General features: G+C 33.8%; 1 protein-coding gene and 1 long non-coding RNA gene across 9 annotated transcripts in view; one reads left to right on the top strand and one right to left on the bottom strand.

Annotated features, from left to right (window-relative positions):
- Positions 1 to 11,998, top strand: part of Mctp (multiple C2 domain and transmembrane region protein) — a 31,224-nt gene extending 19,226 nt beyond the window's left edge. For 5 of the 8 annotated variants that reach the window (XM_071700300.1, XM_071700316.1, XM_071700310.1 and 2 more), the window contains 6 exons: positions 699 to 841; positions 1,025 to 1,384; positions 1,816 to 1,945; positions 2,980 to 3,150; positions 4,082 to 4,407; positions 5,203 to 11,998. In XM_071700300.1, coding sequence (XP_071556401.1) covers positions 699 to 841; positions 1,025 to 1,384; positions 1,816 to 1,945; positions 2,980 to 3,150; positions 4,082 to 4,407; positions 5,203 to 5,299 — 1,227 coding nt within the window. In that variant the 3' untranslated portion in view covers positions 5,300 to 11,998. Of the gene's footprint in view, positions 1 to 698; positions 842 to 1,024; positions 1,385 to 1,815; positions 1,946 to 2,979; positions 3,151 to 4,081; positions 4,408 to 4,490; positions 4,592 to 5,202 lie in introns of those variants that run through there. The other 3 variants (XM_071700281.1, XM_071700272.1, XM_071700290.1) reach the window with 3 other exon arrangements.
- The window catches only part of LOC139769430 (uncharacterized), an 81,137-nt gene that overhangs the window by 10,732 nt on the left and 47,994 nt on the right, over positions 1 to 22,411 (bottom strand). The gene's annotated exons all lie outside the window — the stretch shown is intronic.

A 22,411-nucleotide genomic window follows, 5' to 3' on the forward strand; every position in this document is an offset into this window, starting at 1 on the left:
ATCGAATTACAAACTCCTTTGTACTAAGTAGAATTGTATCCGACAAGTAAAATACGCTGTCAAAGTTTGGCGAGCTCGTGAATTACGCTGCATGATAATAATGGTAGTAATAGATTCACACATTTACATTACATCATGAAATAATAATTTTCGTCATGTAAATTGTATATAATATATTAACATGCAATTGTTATATGAGAGCAAAAGAGCAAGATAAAAAGCTCTTTTGTTTTTACATCAGATGTTAATTATCTAAAAGCCTTTTCGAAAAAGGATTAATTTCTTTTTAATCAGTTTCAACGTCATAACAGAGAAACAGATACAATTTGAGCTGTGTTGAAACTGTGTTACTGAAAATTATTATTTACACAATTAAATTTATATTTCACATCTATTTGCTTTGTAAATTGCTAGCACATATGAAATTCGTGCTTTCGTTATTAAAAATATATTGAGACTAGTGGTGAGATAATTTTTATTAATAAAAATTACTTCCAAATTAAATACTTCTGTAAAATAATTTTTCTATAAATTTATCCGTATCTCTTTTCAATAACAATAATTTAATAAATAGACTTGACCATATTTTTCTTATAAGGCTTTTACATAATTTCGATAAATTAAAATATAATAAACAAATTTTTAAATAAATTTTATATTATAGATGTCTGTTTTTAGATTAGTTCGTGTTTTTACAGGTATACCGTGCACAGGGTCTCGCAGCTGCTGATCTCGGTGGCAAAAGCGATCCTTTTTGCGTTCTGGAACTCGTGAATTCCAGATTACAAACGCAAACGGAATATAAGACTCTCACGCCGAATTGGCAGAAAATTTTCACTTTGTAAGTTACATTTTAAACGGAATGTTAAACTATTGTTAAACTATTGTTAAACTATTTTTAATACAGTTATCGATACGTATTAATGGATAGGAAAAGTCGGATGATTAGACAATTAACGAGAGTATGGTTAGACAGCTCGCGCTGTTCAAGCGTAATCGAGAGTAAATTTCGTTGTTTCAACAGCAATGTAAAGGATATCAATTCCGTCCTGGAAGTGACGGTGTACGACGAGGATCGAGATCACAAGGTGGAGTTCCTTGGGAAGGTAGCGGTACCGTTGTTAAAAATTCGTAACGGCGAGAAACGATGGTACGCGTTGAAGGACAAGAAACTGAGGGGCCGCGCGAAAGGCAACTGCCCCCAGATTCTTTTGGAAATGACCGTCATATGGAATATATTCAGAGCGTGCGTTCGAACGCTTAATCCAAAAGAAAAAAAGTACATGGAGCCGGAAATGAAATTCAAAAGACAAGTCTTTCTGCGAAATGTTCTCAGACTCAAAGCTATCATCGTAATATTCATCGACATAGGAAAATACATACAGTGAGTGTGACTTTAACTTTTATTCGAATTAAAGGTATAAATAAATTTTTATCTTTCCAATCTTGTGCGATATGTACAACCTCGAACAATTATGGAACATATCTAACGTTTCATAAGTAGCAAAAATTACCTATTTCGTCTTCAAAAATATTTTTCTGTTCTAAATCGATAGCTCAGAATTAAAATTAATCCAATTAATTAGATTTTTGATTAATTTCTTTTATTTGTCAGATTTCTAATTAATCTCTTTCTTTGCTCTAGCTAGATAGTACAGCACAAGTATCCTACCGGAAAAATATAATCCAAAAATTTTTGTATTTCATGCTTTCTAGCAAGAAGAATTTTGGTCTAAGCAAAAATAGATTCTACAGTTTATATCGTTGCTACTCGATCTGTTTATGATACTATTTTTCACTTTATCCTACGGTTAGGAGCTGCTGGGAATGGGAAAGCAAGATGAGAAGCGTCTTCGCTCTGGTCATTTTTATTCTTGGATGTTACTACTTCGAGCCATATATGATACCGGGTGTGGCGTTATTGATTCTCCTGAAGTATTATCTGGTACGTCGCTTTTGTTATTGGTTTTACTGAAGTTTTAATCCGGTACTCTTTCGCATGTCTATATTCTAAAATGATATGGTTATCGGAATTATATGTGAAAAATTAAACATTAGTATTGATCATTGGCCTTTAAAGCCGTGATATCGAGCGCGCTTTTGCTATGTATGCGATACATTTTTCAAACTGCGAAATTTGAAGAGCTCTCTCAGTGTCTTCGATTTCTCGTGCAAGGGATTAAAACTTGATTTACTGCTAGCACGTGGTTTTGGATCGTTCCAATTATTAATTGCTATGCTATATGAAATGCTTACTATTCTTTAATTATAAAAGTCTATTTTTTATTCTTTATTCTTCGCTCCCCATTGTTTTCTGTTGACCCAAATATGTATGACAAAAAGAGGGTTGGTTCACCTGATAAATAAGGCATACATTTCTCATATTTTTAGATTCTCATATTTTAAAACCTCACGTATGTAAAATGTCCCATATTTGCGATGTAATTTTGTAAAAAAATTTCTTCTCATTCACAAACTTCTTATAACAAAATCATTAATCATTGAGATCAATTGAATTGTGCATGTCCGCGATGCTTAATCTTGCTGTGTTTTGTATCTAGCGCATTCAAGTTTGAATATAAACATTTCTATATATTTTAATAAGTTTAAAAAAATATATATTTCTTTCCGCATATATTATACAAAAATCTATTTAAAAATAAAAGATTATAAGAAGAAGAGAAACAAACTTGTAGAATTTAAAAATATTAAAAGCAAAATTTGCAGAGTTATCTTAAATAAAAATGGCTTAAATGGATCCATATGAAGCGGTAGGATTAATAATCAACTATTCTAAACCATACTTTGATATCTCGTAAATGAAACAAAATATGACATCTTTGTGTATATTTATAATCTTTAGATTTTTTGTGTACTTCGTATAATTCTGACATGACCCATCCTGCATAAGCGCAAGTTACCTCCGCTTCGTTTCTTTACTGGCAATGCTGCATGTCGAATTTCTTTGCTACCTGTCAGCTTAGCGGCGAGAGGAGCGGGTTCAATCATTGGATTTGCGGGCAGGTCGCTGTGGTGACGGGCGCACCTTTGATTTACGCAACTTCGCAGTTTCAAGATCACGCCGAGATCGGGTCCGACGATCCACCGACGCCGGGGGACGACGACGATGACGAGGACGACAAGGATAAAGTGAGAGTCATTACATCTCCAAAAAAATACAGAGTGCTTAATTTAATCGCGAATTTAATCACGAACTACGCGATTCTTCATGAAAAAAGTCAAATAAATTAAATATGTCATATATAAGATATTACATATCCATATACTATAATTATTTACTGCTACAAAGCTTTTTGCATTGATTCGTTAATATGGCTAAAGAGATGGTGCAAGTAACATCCTTGCTGGATTTATAAAAGATCTAATGATAAATATATGGCAAATTCTCATTTGCGTACCGTATATCGTATCCATTCAATAAATTTAGCGCTATAACCTTCGACCTATGCAAATTAATTAACGTAGATTAGCTTCCTTTGTGTTAGAAATAAGCCGAAGTGTTAAGAATTAAGCGCCGCTGTTGAGTACTATACTCTATGCATCTCGTTACGCTCTATGAATCACAATAGCACCCGGATAAAGATGTGATCTTTACAAGCAACAGCGTAGTTCCGAAATACAAATTTAATGATATACTTACATCGCATTTAGATAAGCAACAAGAATATTTAGATATCATAAAACTCGTATGAAACTTACTCAATTAATGCAGAAGACTAATTAATTAGTTTTACACAGACATTGTTAAGCATTCAAAAGATGTACTAATTTTTCCCGGGTCTACCTTTATCGTATTGAAGATTTTTTTAATTTTTATTTACGTCTCTCTGCTCTGCACTTTGTATTGATTTTTAGTATATTTAGTTCCACTTTTGTAATCATCTTTTTCTGAGTCTTCTGAGTCTCTTTTCTTATGCTAACTTTTAACTGGAAGTCAATAAACTAAGAAAGATCTAATATAAAGAAATAATATTTTATGGTATTTAAATTGGTATTTCTTTATGTTTAAGCAACGTTTGATGCGACATATATCATCTATTGAAATGTGACCATTTTTCAGGAGGAGAAGAAAAGTTTGAAGGAACGTTTACAGGCGATTCAAGAGGTGACGCAAACAGTCCAGAACTCGATTGGTTACATAGCTAGTCTTTGCGAGAGGGTGAAGAATCTCTTCAACTTCACGATCCCCTATTTAAGCTATCTGGCGATGCTTCTGGCGATCGCCGGGGCGGTCGTGCTCTATTTTATTCCTGTTCGGTATTTAATCCTCGGCTGGGGAGTCAATAAGTTCTCTAGGAAAATCCTCAGGCCTCACTCCGTGCCCAACAACGAGCTCCTCGATCTTATATCCAGAGTGCCTGACAACGAAGAATTACTTAATTATAGGTGAGTGATTAATGATAACGCATGTATCGTATTAGCGCGCGTATCATTATTCGTTGAGATTAATCGAATCTTTTCGCTTATAGATGTAAAACGTCTATGAACATGTTTCGGGAAACTCAAGTGTAATATGGTTTGACATTTTTGGTTTTACGATTATTAAATATATCATATAATTCAAACTGAACCGTATGATTTTAAATTTTAATATCTCTGCGTTTGAAGAAGGGAGTTGAGAAAGGAGTAAGTCGAAGATCATCAGCTTCCGCGTATATATTCTACTGTAACTAGAAAAAAGTTTTATAAAAATCACAGAATGTAAAATAAATTAAAAAAGTTCCTAAATACAATTTAAAAAAAATAATGTAATAGTAAGTTCAGTTCAAAGAATCGCAAAAAGAATTGTTGCATTTTTATATGAACAAGCTGTGCCTTAAAAATACAAATTATAAGTGTAATAGATATCAGATATGTGCAATATATTTATATATAAACTTTATTGACTCTGTGCTTAAAAATAAATTTTATCTTGAATATTATTCGAGATTCCGAAAGTTTACAGATTCTGTAAAAACAAGTTTTCATATTATTATACTTCTTAAGGAAGAAAAAAAGTATGTACACGTCGATATTTGGTATATTTTACATATAATAATATATGTGCGAATTTTTCTCTTAATATATTTTTTAAAAGCGACAGTCTTCTCCGCTTATAAATTGCGACATCATCGTCACGTAGCCAACATCTTTGCATCGTTTTTGACGCTTTCAAGTTTGCGAACGCGTGTACTTTTACAGAGAACTGAAACCCATGCCAACGGCGGATTGCGAGAGAGGCAGTCCCAGTTCGAACGCGGCGAGAAGAGAGCAAAGAAAGAGGCACAAGGCGGCGTAGCAGAATTACCCGCGGCCGGATGTCGCGGGTCCAAGGTCGTCCAGTATCCTTAAATCGGTCCTGCTGCGCCGGAAGTTGCGACAGCGAAAGGGATCAGCGGAAAATACGGATGCGAATGACATAGACTGAATATTCGTTCATTTTGTACCCTCCCTCGATCGTGAGAGCCTCGAATCTAACGTCAGTCGTTAGCGAAGGTATCGCACGTGGTGTGCCTCGAAGGAGAGAAAGAGAGAGAGAAAGAAAAAAGTGAAAATGTAGAAATTATAAATAATGAAAAATATTAACGCCGAAAGAGAATACCAAATTAAATTTACTTTGGATGTACGTTTATTACGTGATAATGAGAGTCCATTATCGCGTAGGATAAAGTCTTATGCACTGCGGTATAAACAAATGATTGATGATCATGTGATACGTTTTAAAGTGTATCACGTTAAAAGAGAATATAAAAAAAGCACAATTACGGTGTTGGAGTATATATCATGAGATATTATACGGAATATAAAATGCGTTATAGAATTATGAATATGTAACGTCTAATACATTAAAAATGTATATAACGTATATTGTATATTAAAATGACAAATTGCCATTGTCATTGCAATTAATTATATATAACGAATTGTACATATAATCACGTCGTTTCTTTTCCGCAGTAGCTTGGAGATTTTATTCTTCTTGGAGATATTAATTTTTTAATTTTTTTAAAATGCAAACGCACGATAGTAAACGCTTCCAATATGGATTGTCTGAATCTCTGTATTACTGACGATATATGACAAATGTAAAAGCATGATCAGTAAAGAAGTTTACAGAATATTTCGATTTCTTCCGCATTATCTTTTTCATATTACGATAATTTCTGTCAAAATGCAAATAATTATGTGCAGTGTCCCTATAGCCGAGTCTCTAAAAATACAAAAATTTTAAATGTATAAAATTTAGAAACATTTAAAGATTCAAAGAAGTGTAAAAGTAAGAATATAGGCGTTTGAAAGATTTATTAATTGAAATGAACAATTTAAGTATGCAAAAATATGGAAATGAAGGATTCGAGGATTGCAAACAGCCAACAAAAAACCAGTTTTTTTTTTCAAATTTAACGACAAATTGAATAAAGAGTAACTTCATTTCTGGTCATACGATTCGGATAAGGAGAATGCGATAACTTCTTTAAGGTGATCTCTAAAATGACAGAAAGAGAGAAAGAGAGAGAGATAAACAGATAGAGATAAAAGGGGACACATGCAAATTTGAAAGTATTCCATGTTAAAAGTGAGAGAGAGCCGCGTTTCAAGCATATCAAGGAGGGCAAGGAACGCGTGTTCTTTAGAAATAATAAATTGATAAATTAATGAAAATAGATATTTAAACAAAATGCGATGACATTTCCCTTAGGGGAACGTTCGTCAATCGTATCGTCCATCGGTGTCATTAGTTAGCAATTAGAAATTATTGTGAGGGATAGAGAGATGTAAGAGCTAGTAAAAATATTTTCCAGGATACAATCATCCTAGAGTTCCCGCAGAAATTACACGTAAATGAACCTCGCGAAAGAATTATTACATTTGATTTCAAATTAAGCCGGACATTCCGTCGCGCTTTTCTCATAGATTATAGTTTCAGAAGGTAGCTTCTCTAAATTATTTGCGGGGACTCGATGAAATGTCCACTAAAACTATGGAAATCAAGGAATTGTGTTGTGTGCATTTGTAAGTAATAATTTTATAGAGATGCAGAAGGGCTTTCTTTAGGATTGATAAGAAATACACGGCGAAGCTTCCGCGTTAACTCAATATATTCGCGCATGCGGTTTTGCAAAATCGTATTAGGCGTGCTTACATACGTTGCGTGCGATGGTTCCCTTCTAAAGCGTCTGACGTTATTTTAAGTTTTCATTCCAACGCACAGTTTTACCTGTGATTAGACGAGATAGAGAAAGAGAAAGAGACGGAGAGCGAGAGATTACTTTATAATTCTGTGTGGGGAAAATCGTTGTTGCGAGAAAAGCCGGTCGCCTTTTCAACTGGAAATTATTCAGATCGCGGCGCGTGTATTTCTACAACGACATTTCGCACTTGCAAAGATATGCGGTTGGATAACGTTAAAAGACATGCAAATCTGGTGTGCGACAATTTTCTTATCGCGCGGAGAAACAAGTTCGATGTACTGCTGCTGTTACGAATAGACTTTAACATGCCTTTTCAACGCGATTATGCAAGCGTTGTTGCCGTGACGTTTTCTGTTCAGTGCGCATTTATTTCGTTCTTATGTTAAAACATTATGTCGTTCAGTTGTGCAATCTACAAAATCAACAAAACCATAGTAGATATATGAAATAACTGAAGATACCTGTCGCATTATAATAAGTCGTAAAATACCAGCAATTTTTATCATATTATTTAAAATACTAGCTGGATAATTAAATTTAGCAATTAAAGAGCTTATTTGCAAACTGTCTTGAATTTATATTTTCTCTTATTATTATTGTATTTTTTAAAAGTGAAAATATGTCAGCCTATATTACAACTGTGTGTTAAAAGCATTCCATAGTATTCGCTTCTTCAGAGATGTAAATTTAAGGCAGTTTAAAAACCTAAATTTTCTCCGTTTACAAACCGATCAATCGAACACTTATTACTTGTGCTAGTATTTCTATACGTTAATATATCTTATACGTGTTACTTTGCAGACCATCGACATATAGTATGGACTACGCCAGGTATAGAAAAATATGACCGGCGACTCACCGGTGGAAGAAAAGAGATAGCGACTGGTAGAGGTCGCGTACAGACAAAGAGGGAACGAGGTAGAGGTCAGGACACTTTTTGAAGACTTTTATGTAGGGATCGCGTAGTCCATACTATATGTCGATGTTGCAGACAGTTACTTATTTACACACATAAGATTTAGTAATTATTTATTTAAGAAACAATATTATATTATAATCGCTATTCCGGAAAACCAGAGTATTTATTTTCATTACTTATCTAGACAAGATAATTATCCGAATAACTGCAAATTCAAAAATCATTTTCATTTAAACTTATAATATATTTTATCGATGGACGTATAATTATAATGCGACTATGATTCATCTTATTTCATTATAAGATTTATAAAAATGTTCAAGAACAATATATAAAAACTTGCATATCTATAAAAATATATAAATGAATTAAAATATACGCATAAATAAAAATATCACAATTTATAGTCTCCGAAATTATGAATATCTCGCAACAATGCAAACATGCAGAATACAGACTATCCCGAATGTTCTCTTCGTTATAAATGTCTCGATCAATTTGGAATAAATTTTTTCTTGGTAAAACTAGCAAATTATAATTTCCGAATAATTAACAGTTAAAAATGAAAATTCTGTAAACTAAATTTCAAAGAAAATATTTGACAAGATTAACGTTAATCAATTTAAATAGATTTCATTAAAATCTTTATATAAAATTTAATTGCAAAAATATGCAATATGCAATATTATTAAAAATTGAAAAGATATGACAAATGAAGATCTTCCTGGATATTTTTATTAAGGAAAAATCGATTCTGTACATTGATGAAGAAAGTTATGGTTGAAAGGACATTCGTGATTCTGAAATACATCGTATAACGTGTAGTTTTACGCGACTGTCGTGTATATTAGGTATATGGGGCGAATTTCTCCGCAACGAAATGTCGTCTCGGCGACCGCTGTCTCGTTGTGCAAATGTATTCGCTTTCGCGAGAAGGCGAATGGTGCGTATAAATATTTATTTTTAGTCGCAATTTTACCGATTCGTGGCCGGTTCGCGAGAGAAAGAGAGAGAAAGTATGAAAGAACATGAGAAAATGTGTGAGAGGGGGTAGTATATCGCTGATCCATTTTTCGCTTTTCTAATTATACATATACTATAGTCATTGTGCATACGTCTTTTTCCAGCCTTTTATCTTCGATTTACCTACTCATTCTCATGCTATATAAGCGCCTCGATACTCCTACCGGCACAACATTTGAGACTCTCGTTATGGAGCACAATACGGGGCGCATTTATCCACACACATATACACGTATATACACGTAAATTACATAACATACAGGGTATGCCGCAACCGTTAGTTGTTTTTCTCAGATTGCTCTTACAAATTGCTTGGCCACTTTGGAATCGATTTTTCCTGTCGATGAAAATATCGAGTCTATACAGTTTCTTGAGTAATTAATTATTGAAAGAAGAAGCTCTGACGGATCAAACTTTAAAAAAATAATATATTCTTCGCTCAGTTTCTCAAGAGACTTTATAAATTTTAATAGAATTTTTATTTGAAGTTTGAACATGAGAATGTCCAATATTAAAGATCGGAAGCGTGAAATAAAATACGATTTTCCTCGATATTTTCCACTAAGGAAAAATCTCCAAATAAAAAAAAACTGCGGTTATAGGATATCCGGTGATTATGGGACCTGTACACACAGCGCGTTACTTTTTTTGTTATCAAAGGCCTAAGGGGCGAGCTAAAAACAAACACGTTACATATGTATTATTACAAAGCTTTACATCATCTAGTCAACGAACTTATATTTATGAACAGCGAGTCATTAACTCCACGATACCTCGAATCATTTCTCAAGCTAGCACTTATATTTCTAGGGCTTCCCGATCTGTTTAATCTTCAAATTCAATGTTTAAAGTTTTGATTATTTTTAATCGTGATGCTTGTTTACATATTCTTTTATTCACATTAAAAATTATTCCAGGTGTACTTATCCGAAATTAATTAGTTGGTAACTAAAATTTAATATTCTTTATCTTTGTATCCTTTATGTTAAAAATAATAGAAAGCAGTATAATTTCAAGGCTAAATTTCGATATTGTTGACTTAAAAGAATTATCTCTAATCGAATCATCATAATTAATGCTATAAAATACTATATTTCTGTTTATCTACAGTGAAACGAGGGGACAGTAGTCTCGGATCGTATATAAGAAGTTCAATTCTAAGTGAAAAAGTTCCAGCATATTCGCAAATGCTTCCTCAAAAGGTTATTAAAACTTAGTTAAAAATTTAGCTGCAGCTTAAATAGCATTGTATTCTTGCCAAATATTCCCTTTAAATCCTGATTGCAGATACCATTTCGCATATTTTGATTATACAAAAGGATGCGATATATTTTCATAAATTAATTTATATACTCCAACAATTTTACCCCAATATACACATTACTCAAATTAGTTATTTAAATTTTAAATTCGTGTCAAAATACAAAAGACTAAAGAAAAGTTTTAATTATCAAAAAAGGTACCTGTTAAAACGGAGCGTCAATATTAATCTCATCATTGCGAATGTACAGTGGATATTTCGCAAGTTCTAAGCTCTCGTTTTTTAACTACTCTTAGTCCTTTTCTACTCTTCCAATTTTGTACTTCCAGTAAGATTCTATCCTCTTTCCGCGATCGATACAATCTATTCGCTTTCCATTTTATTGTCACACTGTTTTCGAAAAGACAGCTGCAATACGAGCAACACAAGCATACACATAAAATATGCCTTAGATATTATTAGTGATAGAGCTCTATTCTTGAAAAAATAGAGAGTCCAAAACTTTCGTTTTTTTTTTACAAAAATGTGATCTGTACGCCTTATCATTATATTGAATTACTATGTCAGATCTCGATGATTCTCAAATTAGATATTTAGAAAAAAAGGATTTAGCTACACTTCAATTAGTAAATTTTTACCTGTCAATTCTTCAAGCTCCAAATTAAAGAGCTTATTTTCAAACTGTCTTACATCTTTACAATGAAATATATAGATTCTATGTGTGCTATGATAAAACTGTGGAAAGTTTTTTAATACTCTATCGTGTAATAATTTCCACAGTGTTTTGTAACATAATTTCTAAAAGTGTGGATTTAAGACAATTTGAAAAAATAAGCCCTCCTATTCCATTTAATTTATTCTATTCTATTCTGAAAAGAAATAATTTTCCAAAAAGAAGTGGATGTGACATTCGTATTATCGCATCTTTTTAAAGAACAGCTTATAGCAGACATGCAACAGACACGCCTATATACACGTACACATACATACATACATACATACATACATACATACGCACACACGCGCACGTTCGAATTTGCATGCTCCAATTTCTTCGTGTGTTATTTCGATCTTCATTCGAGTGTTTAGTCCTTAAGGAGAAGATACGAGAAGATCGCGAACATTTACGACGGCGGCGTACGTTTTTCTAGATTACGCTGGCCACAGATAGATTGCTTAGGTCAGTCGAAACGCTCCGCACACATTTGTCTACCTACTTCCTAATCGATGAGAGAGAAAAAGAGAGAGAGAGAGAGAGGAGAGAAAAACTTAAGGAATTTAGATAGAAAACGAAAATGTGATTCGATCAGTTGATCTAATACAGTGAGCGAGGAGAGTATGTATCGAGGTGGAAGGTTGCGTTTGAGCTTTCCGGAAGAACTCGATCGACATGAAAACTCGTTGCACCACAGTGGAATTTAGCGCAAAGCGGAAAACGCGGATGCGAAGTCGATCGAGCTCGCTCCGGTGTCCTCGACCAACGTTTTCGATGTTCCGATGATAAAATGTACTTATGACAAAGCGTGATAAGAATCGTTATTATATTCATAATATGAAAAGGGATAAAAGAAATTGAGAAATAAACGAAGCTTTTAATATCTACCCGCTGTTCTCTATTTCTTTGCATACCTCCCATTTAAATTTGCTTCCTTTCACGCATCAGTCATCATTTTTTAAAGCTCCTTATAAAATTGTGTGTTACTGAAATATTTAATATATCTTTTAGAAAAAGATTCCCACATTCTAAAAGTCAAATTAAAAATTTTAAAAATTTGCGGCAAGGAAAGTGAGATCGGTAAGATTCGACAAAAAATTATAATCCGTCCTGTCACAAATTATAGTCAATCTTGCACCATTGTTGTTTGAGCTACCCGTAAGAAAAAAATCGCAAAGTAATTTTGTTGCATACAATGTTCTTCGGTTGATTCGCGTTGCAATGAAACGCGCATAATCCTCTTACTGTCGTGAACAAAGAAAGTGTTTTCGCATGAGGTTGCACACACTTGCGAATAATTCGAACATGCGCTTTTCATTCCGTCTATTATTATTAACGTATATTATCCTACATAAGCACGTATATACGCGCTATACCCGTAAGATTTTTTAAACCAGCAAAGATTACTCAAGTAGGAAACCGCCGCGTTATCCTTGACGGTCGCTTACGTGTTATTTTGCAGTTCTGTCACCTTACATCCTTTTTGCCGACCTCGATGTGTTAAACACGGTTTACTTTCCATAGCGAAGAAAGAGAGGCAAGAAAAGGTGTACGCGCCGCCGTCGAAGAATGCCGCCGCCCCGAATGGTGAAAGTAAAACCGCGCCCTCGACTAAAATAAAAATTGAGAAGCTTTTACCGGAATGTATTGGGCCGTGGTAATCCTTTTCTAAACGCGGCACCACGCTGTTAATGACATGTCATGCAAAAGAATGATGCGAAAATAATCGCGTACAAGGAAAAACATAAAGTGAGTAAAATAAATTTTTAAAAAATCTTTTCATATCAGGTGCTAAATCTCTCGACCTAATTTATATTTACACGAAATAAAATATACTTATGAGCGTGTTTACAATTTAAATCTCTATACTTAAATCCCCCCCCCCTTTACTTCAATTTTGTATAAATTTCTTTAAGAAAATAATTATTCTTTTAATTAAAGATATAAGCCGAGGTATGAGAAACTTTTTCACAACCATAAGTTAACTTGTTTCCTAAGAATTGAATTCTTTTGTTCGAAATCACAAAGTATTATTCTATACTTTACGATATAGATTTATCGTTTCAAAGCTCGATAGAGAAAAAAAACTTGTCTGTCCGCCATCAGACCATCAAGAATATGATAATAATCGTAAGCAATGGCCTAGACCTTGTACGAAGGTGAAAGTCGAGGCCACGTTTGACCGGTCGGATTTGGGTCCTCAGGCAAGCGATGACCAAGCATCAGTTGGTCGATAAATATGCCGCTTACCATTACACTTTCTCGTAAAGCATCGTTAAAGACTTTAAGCGTTCATTGGCCCGACATACATAAACATGATGGAATATTTCTTTTTATTCACTCTATCTTTTTGTGCTTTAATAAATTGTAACATCTATTTACAAGTTTAATACTTTTAGTCTTTGTTTTATAATTTCAGAATTGCTAGCAAATATATTCGGTGTTTATTAGCTATTTATATTTATAGATTATCGCAAAAATAATTTTTTAATTATATCTTCGTAAGACTTATACAATTGTAATTTTGTTAATATACATATAATTAACATATGTTTCAATATATTGTTAAACTATGTCATTGTATATTATATAAATTTACTTTTTATTAATTTGCACTATCTTGCTTTTCATACAAAATTTCAAACAAAATAGGAACATATAATAGATTTTGTAAAATTTTTTAAAATTTGTTTTAAAATTTAGCTGTCAAGTTATTGATTGTGCGCGTTGAAATAAAATGATTATTGCTGTCGATGAAAGTTTCGAGAACCATTAAGTCTGAGACAGATGAACACGTAGAAAGGTTCGCCGTTTATCTCGATACACATACTCGATCTGGATCCGTCAAGTAGAATCGTGAAAACTGGATGAACCGGCTATAACCATTACCAGTGTAACTTTCCAGTGGAGCGTCCGCGTGAAAATTTCAGCGGTCCAGGTCAATGGATTCAGTCTCTGGTGAAAAAACGGAATACAAAACCTATTCCGGTCTGCGCATCTAGTCGTTACTCGTAAATCAAACCACCTATTGGAGAAGCGAGCAAACGTTGTATTAAATGATAGAAATATGGACGGAAATGGTGGAACACAGCAGCAACTTAATAATTATGAAAAGCTTCGAGATAGTAGCGCGATTAACCTACATTCACTTCAATTTACATAAATTATAAAGAAAGTTAAAAAAGACCTGAGGAGCCTGCAGTTAATAATCAATAAAAAGATAATCGCTCATTTCTCTTAATCTGTTTCTTATATTTCTTTCCCTTTATTCTTAATATCCCTTTTATATTACTAACCATTACTCAAATGTAATTAGATCAATAATAAAATCTATAATATAAGATTCTAAGTAAAATCTAATATGAGATTCGAAGTAATATAAAATACAATATATATTTACTATTGTAAATAGATCCTAAAACTGATAATTATCTTCCAAAATAAAAGATAAATGATGATTCATTGTATTCAAGCTTAAAATTCCTTTTACGATTCACTACAATAGAAATATGGTCCTATTTTATGTTATAAGTAGATGTGTGTGCTTTCACAAATTTTACAAATATGGGAAAAAGTCGTAAAAAGTGTTCCATGGTCCATTGAAATGTGGATCCTGGACCGGAGTGGTCAGAAATTCGAATGTGAAAGTAAGACTCCTCACATTGCAAACTCTCTCCTCTCACAGTTATTCATATTTATATATACTTTACCACACGGATGGACCGCCTGCAAACGTAACGGTGATCGAATCGACAACGGGCGTTTGAGAACTTCTCACGGAAACAATTAGAAGACTTTCCTCTTTGGCCGTGGCCTTAATGAATGTTGCATTTTGATACTCAAACTCGCAAGAAAACGCCCGTAATGAACAAACAATAATAGTCCATCTGTCAGAACAAATTTCACCATCGAAAGTTTATTTTGAGAACAGTCAACCTGACCCAACTGTGTCGACCGTATTAATTATTCTTGTTATTTCACAAACGTTTGCGTCTCTCGTGGAATCCATGGTCACGTTTCATCATATCGGACGGCGTTAACACTTTATTGCGAATTTCCGGCGAAGCCGATAATTTCAAACGCGTTAAATGTTGGCTGTCGATAGCCGAGGCGAGTTGGAAGAAGGCGAAATGACCCGTGCGTGAATCATTGTAAAAGTTTTCGCAGGGAAATGTTACAATTTTACAGATTATAACCGTACTTCCTCTTGGATGATGCAACGCGAAGCAGTTACCCTCCGTGTAGCAGGTTGACTACGCAACATTCACGCTATATAATCTTTGCGGTATTACATTTAGTAATCGTGACCGGCGAGAAGCATCATATGTTAACTGAAGCAAATTGACATTTCACGAAATACTCATTTTCCCGTTCTTGAAACATTCAGGTATGGTATCATTTACAGATGATATAATATGCTACGATTCCGTGGAGCGTCATAATAAAACGTGTATTCGTATTGTTTAAGTAATTATTTGATAAATCTTGCGTTTTCAAACGAGATATTCGATAACTAAGCTACAATTATATATTTTATTATATGTATACCATTGATATACTGTCCTGATTTTTATTGCCATTAAGAATTCGTATTATTAAACTGTAGGAATTAATAAATTGCAGTAAATGCAAATACATTGCATATTATTATAAAAGAATTAAAACGTGTTAAATATTTATGTTTACTTTCGTAAAATGTGTGCCCCGCTTTCTTTCGGTGACACAGTTGCTATATGTAATAATTAATTTTTAAGCTATGGTGCTGCATGGGCTAAATGGAAACCAGTTTTTTGTATAATAACTATCATTTTTTTATGCTAGAGAAAATATGGATAACAAAAGAATTCGTGTAGATGAGTTTGCAGTTTTCACTCATTTTTAAATTTCAATTTAATTGTATACGCTACGCGGCTACGCTATACGCAATTGCAGTAAATGTTGTAGATTGTTTAGAATAAAAAGCACGGAATAAAATAGAAAAAAATTTTTTTTTTATTTCTTCGCTTAATAAAAGTTAATTAAAAAAAGAGAGAGTTATATCTTTAATATTGTGCCCCTAAAATATATGCGTCCAATTTTTAAAGTATAATCTAACGAAGTAGAAAATTTGACACATTTAATATCGCATTTTATACATTTACTTGTATTGCTACGTAAGAGAGAAAGCTCCAATTACATATGGGATAAAATACCAATACCAATGACTTTAATCCGTGAGAAAATCCGTAAGGAAGGAAAAAGCGAACTCCTGATTGGTTCTAAAGGTCGCGCAACAATGGATTTGCTAGTTCCGTGTGCAATCGATTGCGGCTGCACCCTTTCCAGTAAAAGTTAAGACGCTGATGTATTACATCGATACGATCGCGATAGGCGTTGTTCGCGAATTTGTGCGCGCATCTGAAAGTAGGCTGCGCGGCGAATTCAGAGAGACTTCGACCTAGAAAATGCCTAATTTATATGCGTTTCAACACAAGTTACGTGGGTAAATGGAAGTTATTATCATAAGTGCCATGGAGACTATACCACGTTTCCACATAATATAAAAATTTTACCTAAAAAATGTGGTAAAGCACGCGCACGTTTGTAGATTCCACTTGGACGTTGGAGAAATGAGAGAGAGAAAGAGAAAGAAAGGTCATATTTCATATATTTCTTGAACGTGAAAGCTAATAGGAATGTCATAATTTCATACTTTCAACAATAAAACAGTGAAAAAGTTATCTTTTATCGATTAAACTCCTGACTTAAAGAGAGATGTACTTATCCTATTAAAAAAAATTATCAGAGTAAACTTTGTGAAAGGATCGAGACAGATTTCTTGATAGACTCTTTAATAGCCTCTTTAATGGACTCCTCGAGAGGAAAATTATTGATATTCACTGCACGCTGATCGCATGCGATTACCTGTTCCATCGCGACGTGCCTGAAAGTGATTTTATAACGCACAACCAAATCGCGTCTGGAATTCTGTCCGCGGTCTTCCGGTTTGGTAATCCTTCACGAACTTTTTATTTCTCCTCGCGAATTCTTCCTCGACTGTCGCGCATCATTAATAAAACCGGCGAAGAAAGCTGTCCTCCCCCGCAAGTTTAATCGCTAAGTTCACTTCTTCATTTATTTAAGGAAATCCCGGTGGGAGAGAGCGCCGTGCGCGGAACATCGACTTGTTTGCGTCGCGACGACTCTAAACCGGTTAGATTGTTACGTGTAATCGTCTAATTCGCGTTACATCGAAAGATGAAAACTGACGTACAACGTGACTCTCAGCTGTTACGCAAGGGTACTAAATTTGCTCCGCATAATAAGAAGATTGAATTGTATCACGTGCCATCTCCGTGAAATTTCGACGGAAACTTTCGCGCTATCAATATAATAAGACCACATTTAACGCAATTACGGTACTTCAATTTTAACATCCATCTATTGTCCCGAGTTACGGTTCGGCGAGTTTCTAAAGTAGTAGTTTCCATATATATTATACCGATACATACCCCGTTAGCTTAATACTGTGACCTAATACATCATAGAGATAATATATTCATAGAAAACGTGTCATTTCTCTGTGATATTTTCTCCCTGTTGCAGATATAATAAGAAAGATACAATTCTGAATTCACAGACAGTACGCTTCTTACATCCAGAAGATATACTTAAAATATAGATATATGATTAATGTCAAAGCGTTATAATACATATCCGTTCTTTTTCTTCTTAAAGTTTATTTTCGTTTACAATTTTGCACAAAATTACTATATTGAAATTTGCAATATTATTATATTGCAAATTTCAATATAATAATATTTCATGCCGACATATTTCCTAAATTATTTTAATTTTACGGCAGAAATTGTATGTAATAATTAAATATCATGAAGATCCATGAGGCGACCCGTATTCTAGACTAGAAAGACGTTTGCCAAAAAGAAAGAAAAAAGATTAAATCCAATCTGATCAAAGTACTATATATATATTCGTTTGAGGAATTGCTAAATGATCGGTCGCGCTTCAAAAGTCATGCGGAGGATAAGTCACCGTGCTCAGAGAAGATTCACCCTGACCCACTTCCGGTCAAGTTCATTGCTCATCCGCCATCGGAGCTCTCGCATTCACCTTTTTCGCGCGGCGTGACGCATGCATTTACATGCTTCTCTCTCGCGGCTTTCTCTTTCTCTGTTCTATGGTTGAAATAATAAGCCCATTAAAGACCATAATAAGATAATACTTAAACGTTACATGGAAGAGTCATTATAAAGGTATGATATAAAAATTAATAAATAGTTGCACAGAGAAATTCATATTATTACGTATAGGCAAAACCTGCGTATATATACATATAATATAAAACAAAAATGAATACTACGTAATAACGTTTAATTCTATAATATAGCAAAATAATATCTACAGAAGAAATATTAATTTTTTATAGTGGACTAAATATCGAACCGATGAAATATTGATATATATTATATTATATATAGCTTATAATATCTATATATCAATATTGATAATAGATATATCAATATCTATATATCAATAAATTGAATATTGACCTTTATGCCTATTTCTAGCTTCCCACATTTTGTATAACGTTCTATAGAATGAGTAAACTCGGTTACTGCATCGGAAAGAAATCAATTTCAAATTAAAACTTTAGGCTACCATCCGACTCTCCATTTTGCTGTCAGACCGTTGAGTGCAGTGCACAAAACGCGATTGCATTTTATCCGATGCCGAAGGAAGGGGACGCGATTTAAACGGGGAAAGGAGTTCTGATGATATTACGATGTCATGGCACTGTAATTAATCTAATCATGCAATTCGCGATGCTGTGTCGTCAAAATCAAGCAGCGTAAATCACTGAGGGAAATTACATTCGTTAATATTGTTTCGAGATAAAGAAGACACGCAAAGTTCTTTCGCCGAGTAAATTATTTTGCATAATACACGCAAAATTTCGCAATTCTGTGCGGAATTGTATCATACCGAGATAATTAGGACATTATGCTGTGTAATGCCGTGAATAATGTAATGTCATTGCTTTAAGATAATTGCTAATGAACTTGCGAACTCGGAGCGTTTTACCCCCTTACAAAACTTATAATAATGTAATATAAATAACAATTAATACTATTTATATATACACCTATACATAGTAATAAATAAAATATAATAATAACTAAATAATAATAAGAAAAAAATGTATTTACTCGACTAACTTCCCGTTTGCAGCAAGTACGTTAATTTAATCCTGTTTTATAAAATGTACTTTAATTGCGAGCTATTAACACTATTATGCTAAAATCTACGTAATATAATTGCACAGGTAACATTTTTGTGTAACGTAGGTAACGCTATATTATCTCTCTGAATTTCTGTATTATAATGTCACTTTGTAACTTTATTATTATTTAGCAGATAATAATACACGATTACATTTTTCAATTAAACAAAATTAGCCTCGTTAAGATATACATGGCTTTCAATTTGATCGTCATTAAAATGGATTATATTTATCTGCAGTTATTACCGCTCAACCATCACGTAATCTACTAATTGGAACGATACTTACCGTGGCATCTACTCGCCGTTTATCACGTTTATTTCGCTACTTGCAAATTATGAGATATCATCGCGCGATAATCAAATCGGCTGGAGAGACATTCTCCGTCCACGTAATCCTTTTGCAAGAAGCAAACGGAGTCAAATCACTGCAAATTGAGCCGCCACAATATCCGTCGTCGTGACTGCGGGACGAAGGGAAAGGACGCTTGAGAGACGGTGGAAACGCGGTGATACGGCGCGCGGCGGCAGATTATTAAGATAATTGCATAGGAGAAGCGCGTGATGAGGGGGATAGCCACGAAGTAGGAATGCATTTTGCTTCACGGGCGGGTCGCTTTCACCTGCGGCGATTCCTGAGGCACGAGGCGACGGGACAAAACCTTATTGTCTCCGCTATCAATTAGTGTCGCTCGTGACAATCTCACTTTTCTAGGACTCCCCCGCGTCTTTGAACTAGTTTTTGCCGAATAAAAATTCATTTGACCAATTGCTCAAGCGAGAAAAAGCCTACTGCGGCGATTCTTAGAAAAAAATTGCTTCTTTATAAAGAATATATTTTACGCAAACAGGCCGTGCATTTTACACACTATATAAGATATTTTACAATAGATTCAAGGATAATCCTGATTAGCCGTTTGGAGAATACCTACTGTCGTTTATTGTGCTCGTCAAGTAGACAGATGAGAGAAACTTTTTGTGCGAAATTGTTTTCTCAGAAACGTCAATCATTGCGCAAATTACGGTAATGTCTTCTTATAGTATATTTCATGAATTTACCTTGTGGCATTTTATGAAGATTCTGATTACATCTCTGCCGACATTTCACGAGATAGCCGGGACCTTCGTAAAATGCCGCGTTTCGCGAAAAGCTTATGACAAATACACGCACGGAAAGTCTTGCACAGGCTAGCTGATGCTAATTTTTTTACAAATCGCAACAGTGCCAGTGAAAGGAAAGGCGAAGGTCTAAATAGGTGAGAATAGCTGTGTACTGAGTGTCTGCACAAAGGTACTTTCATGGATTTTCATTTAGTAAGTCCCGTAAAAGCAACATTATATCATGTTTATGTATTATGTACAAATAAAACTATATATATATATATATTGAGATTTATTAAACATATGTTAAAGTCTTTAAGTTTTAAACTCGAATTAAGATAAAGATGTTTATGCCACTTGTTTGTGACATTTTTATAGAGTAGAACAGGTTAAATAAATTCATGAAAGTAAGTAACATATTATATATCGTCCATGGAGATCTAGCTGCGACTGTGTCTGTATACTGTATATTTTCATTTAAACATTCACTAAATAGTTATCTACATTGGAATGGCTCGATTATATATTATTTTCAAATTAATAATAGTTATAATATTTGCGAGATCTATCTGATCACATTTCCCTTTCTCTTTTTCTGCCTGCTAATCTGCTTCCGGCTATCAAGAAAAAAAAGTTTAGTTTCTTTATTAACTCTTTTTCGATATAATCACGGATACAATAGAACCAATATATAGTGACTAGACATATTTTACTTTCACGGCTAACATTACCGGTAAATATGAATACTTTCTACGACAAGGAGAAATTATGTTTTTCCAATCAGCATAGGCTTGTAGCTGTGTTCCAAGGTTGTTCACGACAACATTACGCAAATTGATTAACGTCCACTTTCGGGAACAATGACGCGGTGTAAAGATGCTCCAAGTGCTCTTATTTGCGACAATAGATTCAATAGGACGAGTCGTGAATTTCTCTCGCTTTCACCCTCGTTTCAATGGCTATTTGCTTACTTTACGCACCCGCAGAACACCGGTCAAGTGAACCAATCAATAAAAGGCATCGAACGAATTGAAGAGGAACGTCAAACGTCCTTGCGTACAGGATTAAACCATCATTTAAGTGTTGTCTTAGAAAAGCATCTGATCAAAAGACATCTACAAAAATTGAAATTATATACAGATTGTGTTTCGTAACAAGGATAAAAAAAATATTAACAATCTTAAGACGGTTATTCCAAAAATATCATAATATCGTGGATTCCAAATTAAATAATTACTATAAGAAATTTGTATATATACATCTGTACATGCCTGAGTTTTGTGGTAAGAAGTTCACAAGTATATTTTAAATATTTTGTTTTTTGTTATATTAAATTGTGTGAACATATCAAGCCTATCAAGAGTATCAAGATTATTTTACATTATTCATTGCAAAAGAATAGCCTGTGCAGCGTACACCTAATGAAGATCTATTTGCCAGGTCATTAATTTACTCGTAAGGTGAATTTTTTATCATTCTATGCAGGACAGTATGAAATGTCCGGCGTCTGTGAGGCCGTGCGAATGTTGGAGGCATGCAATCATCAGCACCCCGTATATCCGGGCATTCAATTCGAAGACTTGCCTCGTCCTTCCACCAGATTCGTCTTATTCCAAATCTTACCCGTCCTTATTTCTCGCTATTAAAAGGATACGTTTCTTAGGATAAAATTCTTGCACAGAATTGACGAAAATATATATGTTTTGAACAACTAAAATAAATCCCCGATAAAAATTTTACAGAACAAAAAATTCTACACTCTTTTTATTGTTTAGAACGTAACTACTAGGACTAGAATGCTAGCATCTAGTTGTAATTTTTAGATTTTGAGTATTGCAATTTATATTACCTGATTTGTTAAAGTGTCAAGTCGGGAAATTATAAAATTAAAAAATTTTCAATTTTTATGTTTAAAAATT

The sequence above is a fragment of the Temnothorax nylanderi genome, unplaced genomic scaffold, assembly GCF_030848795.1.
Source record: "Temnothorax nylanderi isolate EJ_2023f unplaced genomic scaffold, tnyl_v1.0 TNYL_tig0002_pilon, whole genome shotgun sequence".
In the NCBI taxonomy this organism is placed as follows: domain Eukaryota; kingdom Metazoa; phylum Arthropoda; class Insecta; order Hymenoptera; family Formicidae; genus Temnothorax; species Temnothorax nylanderi.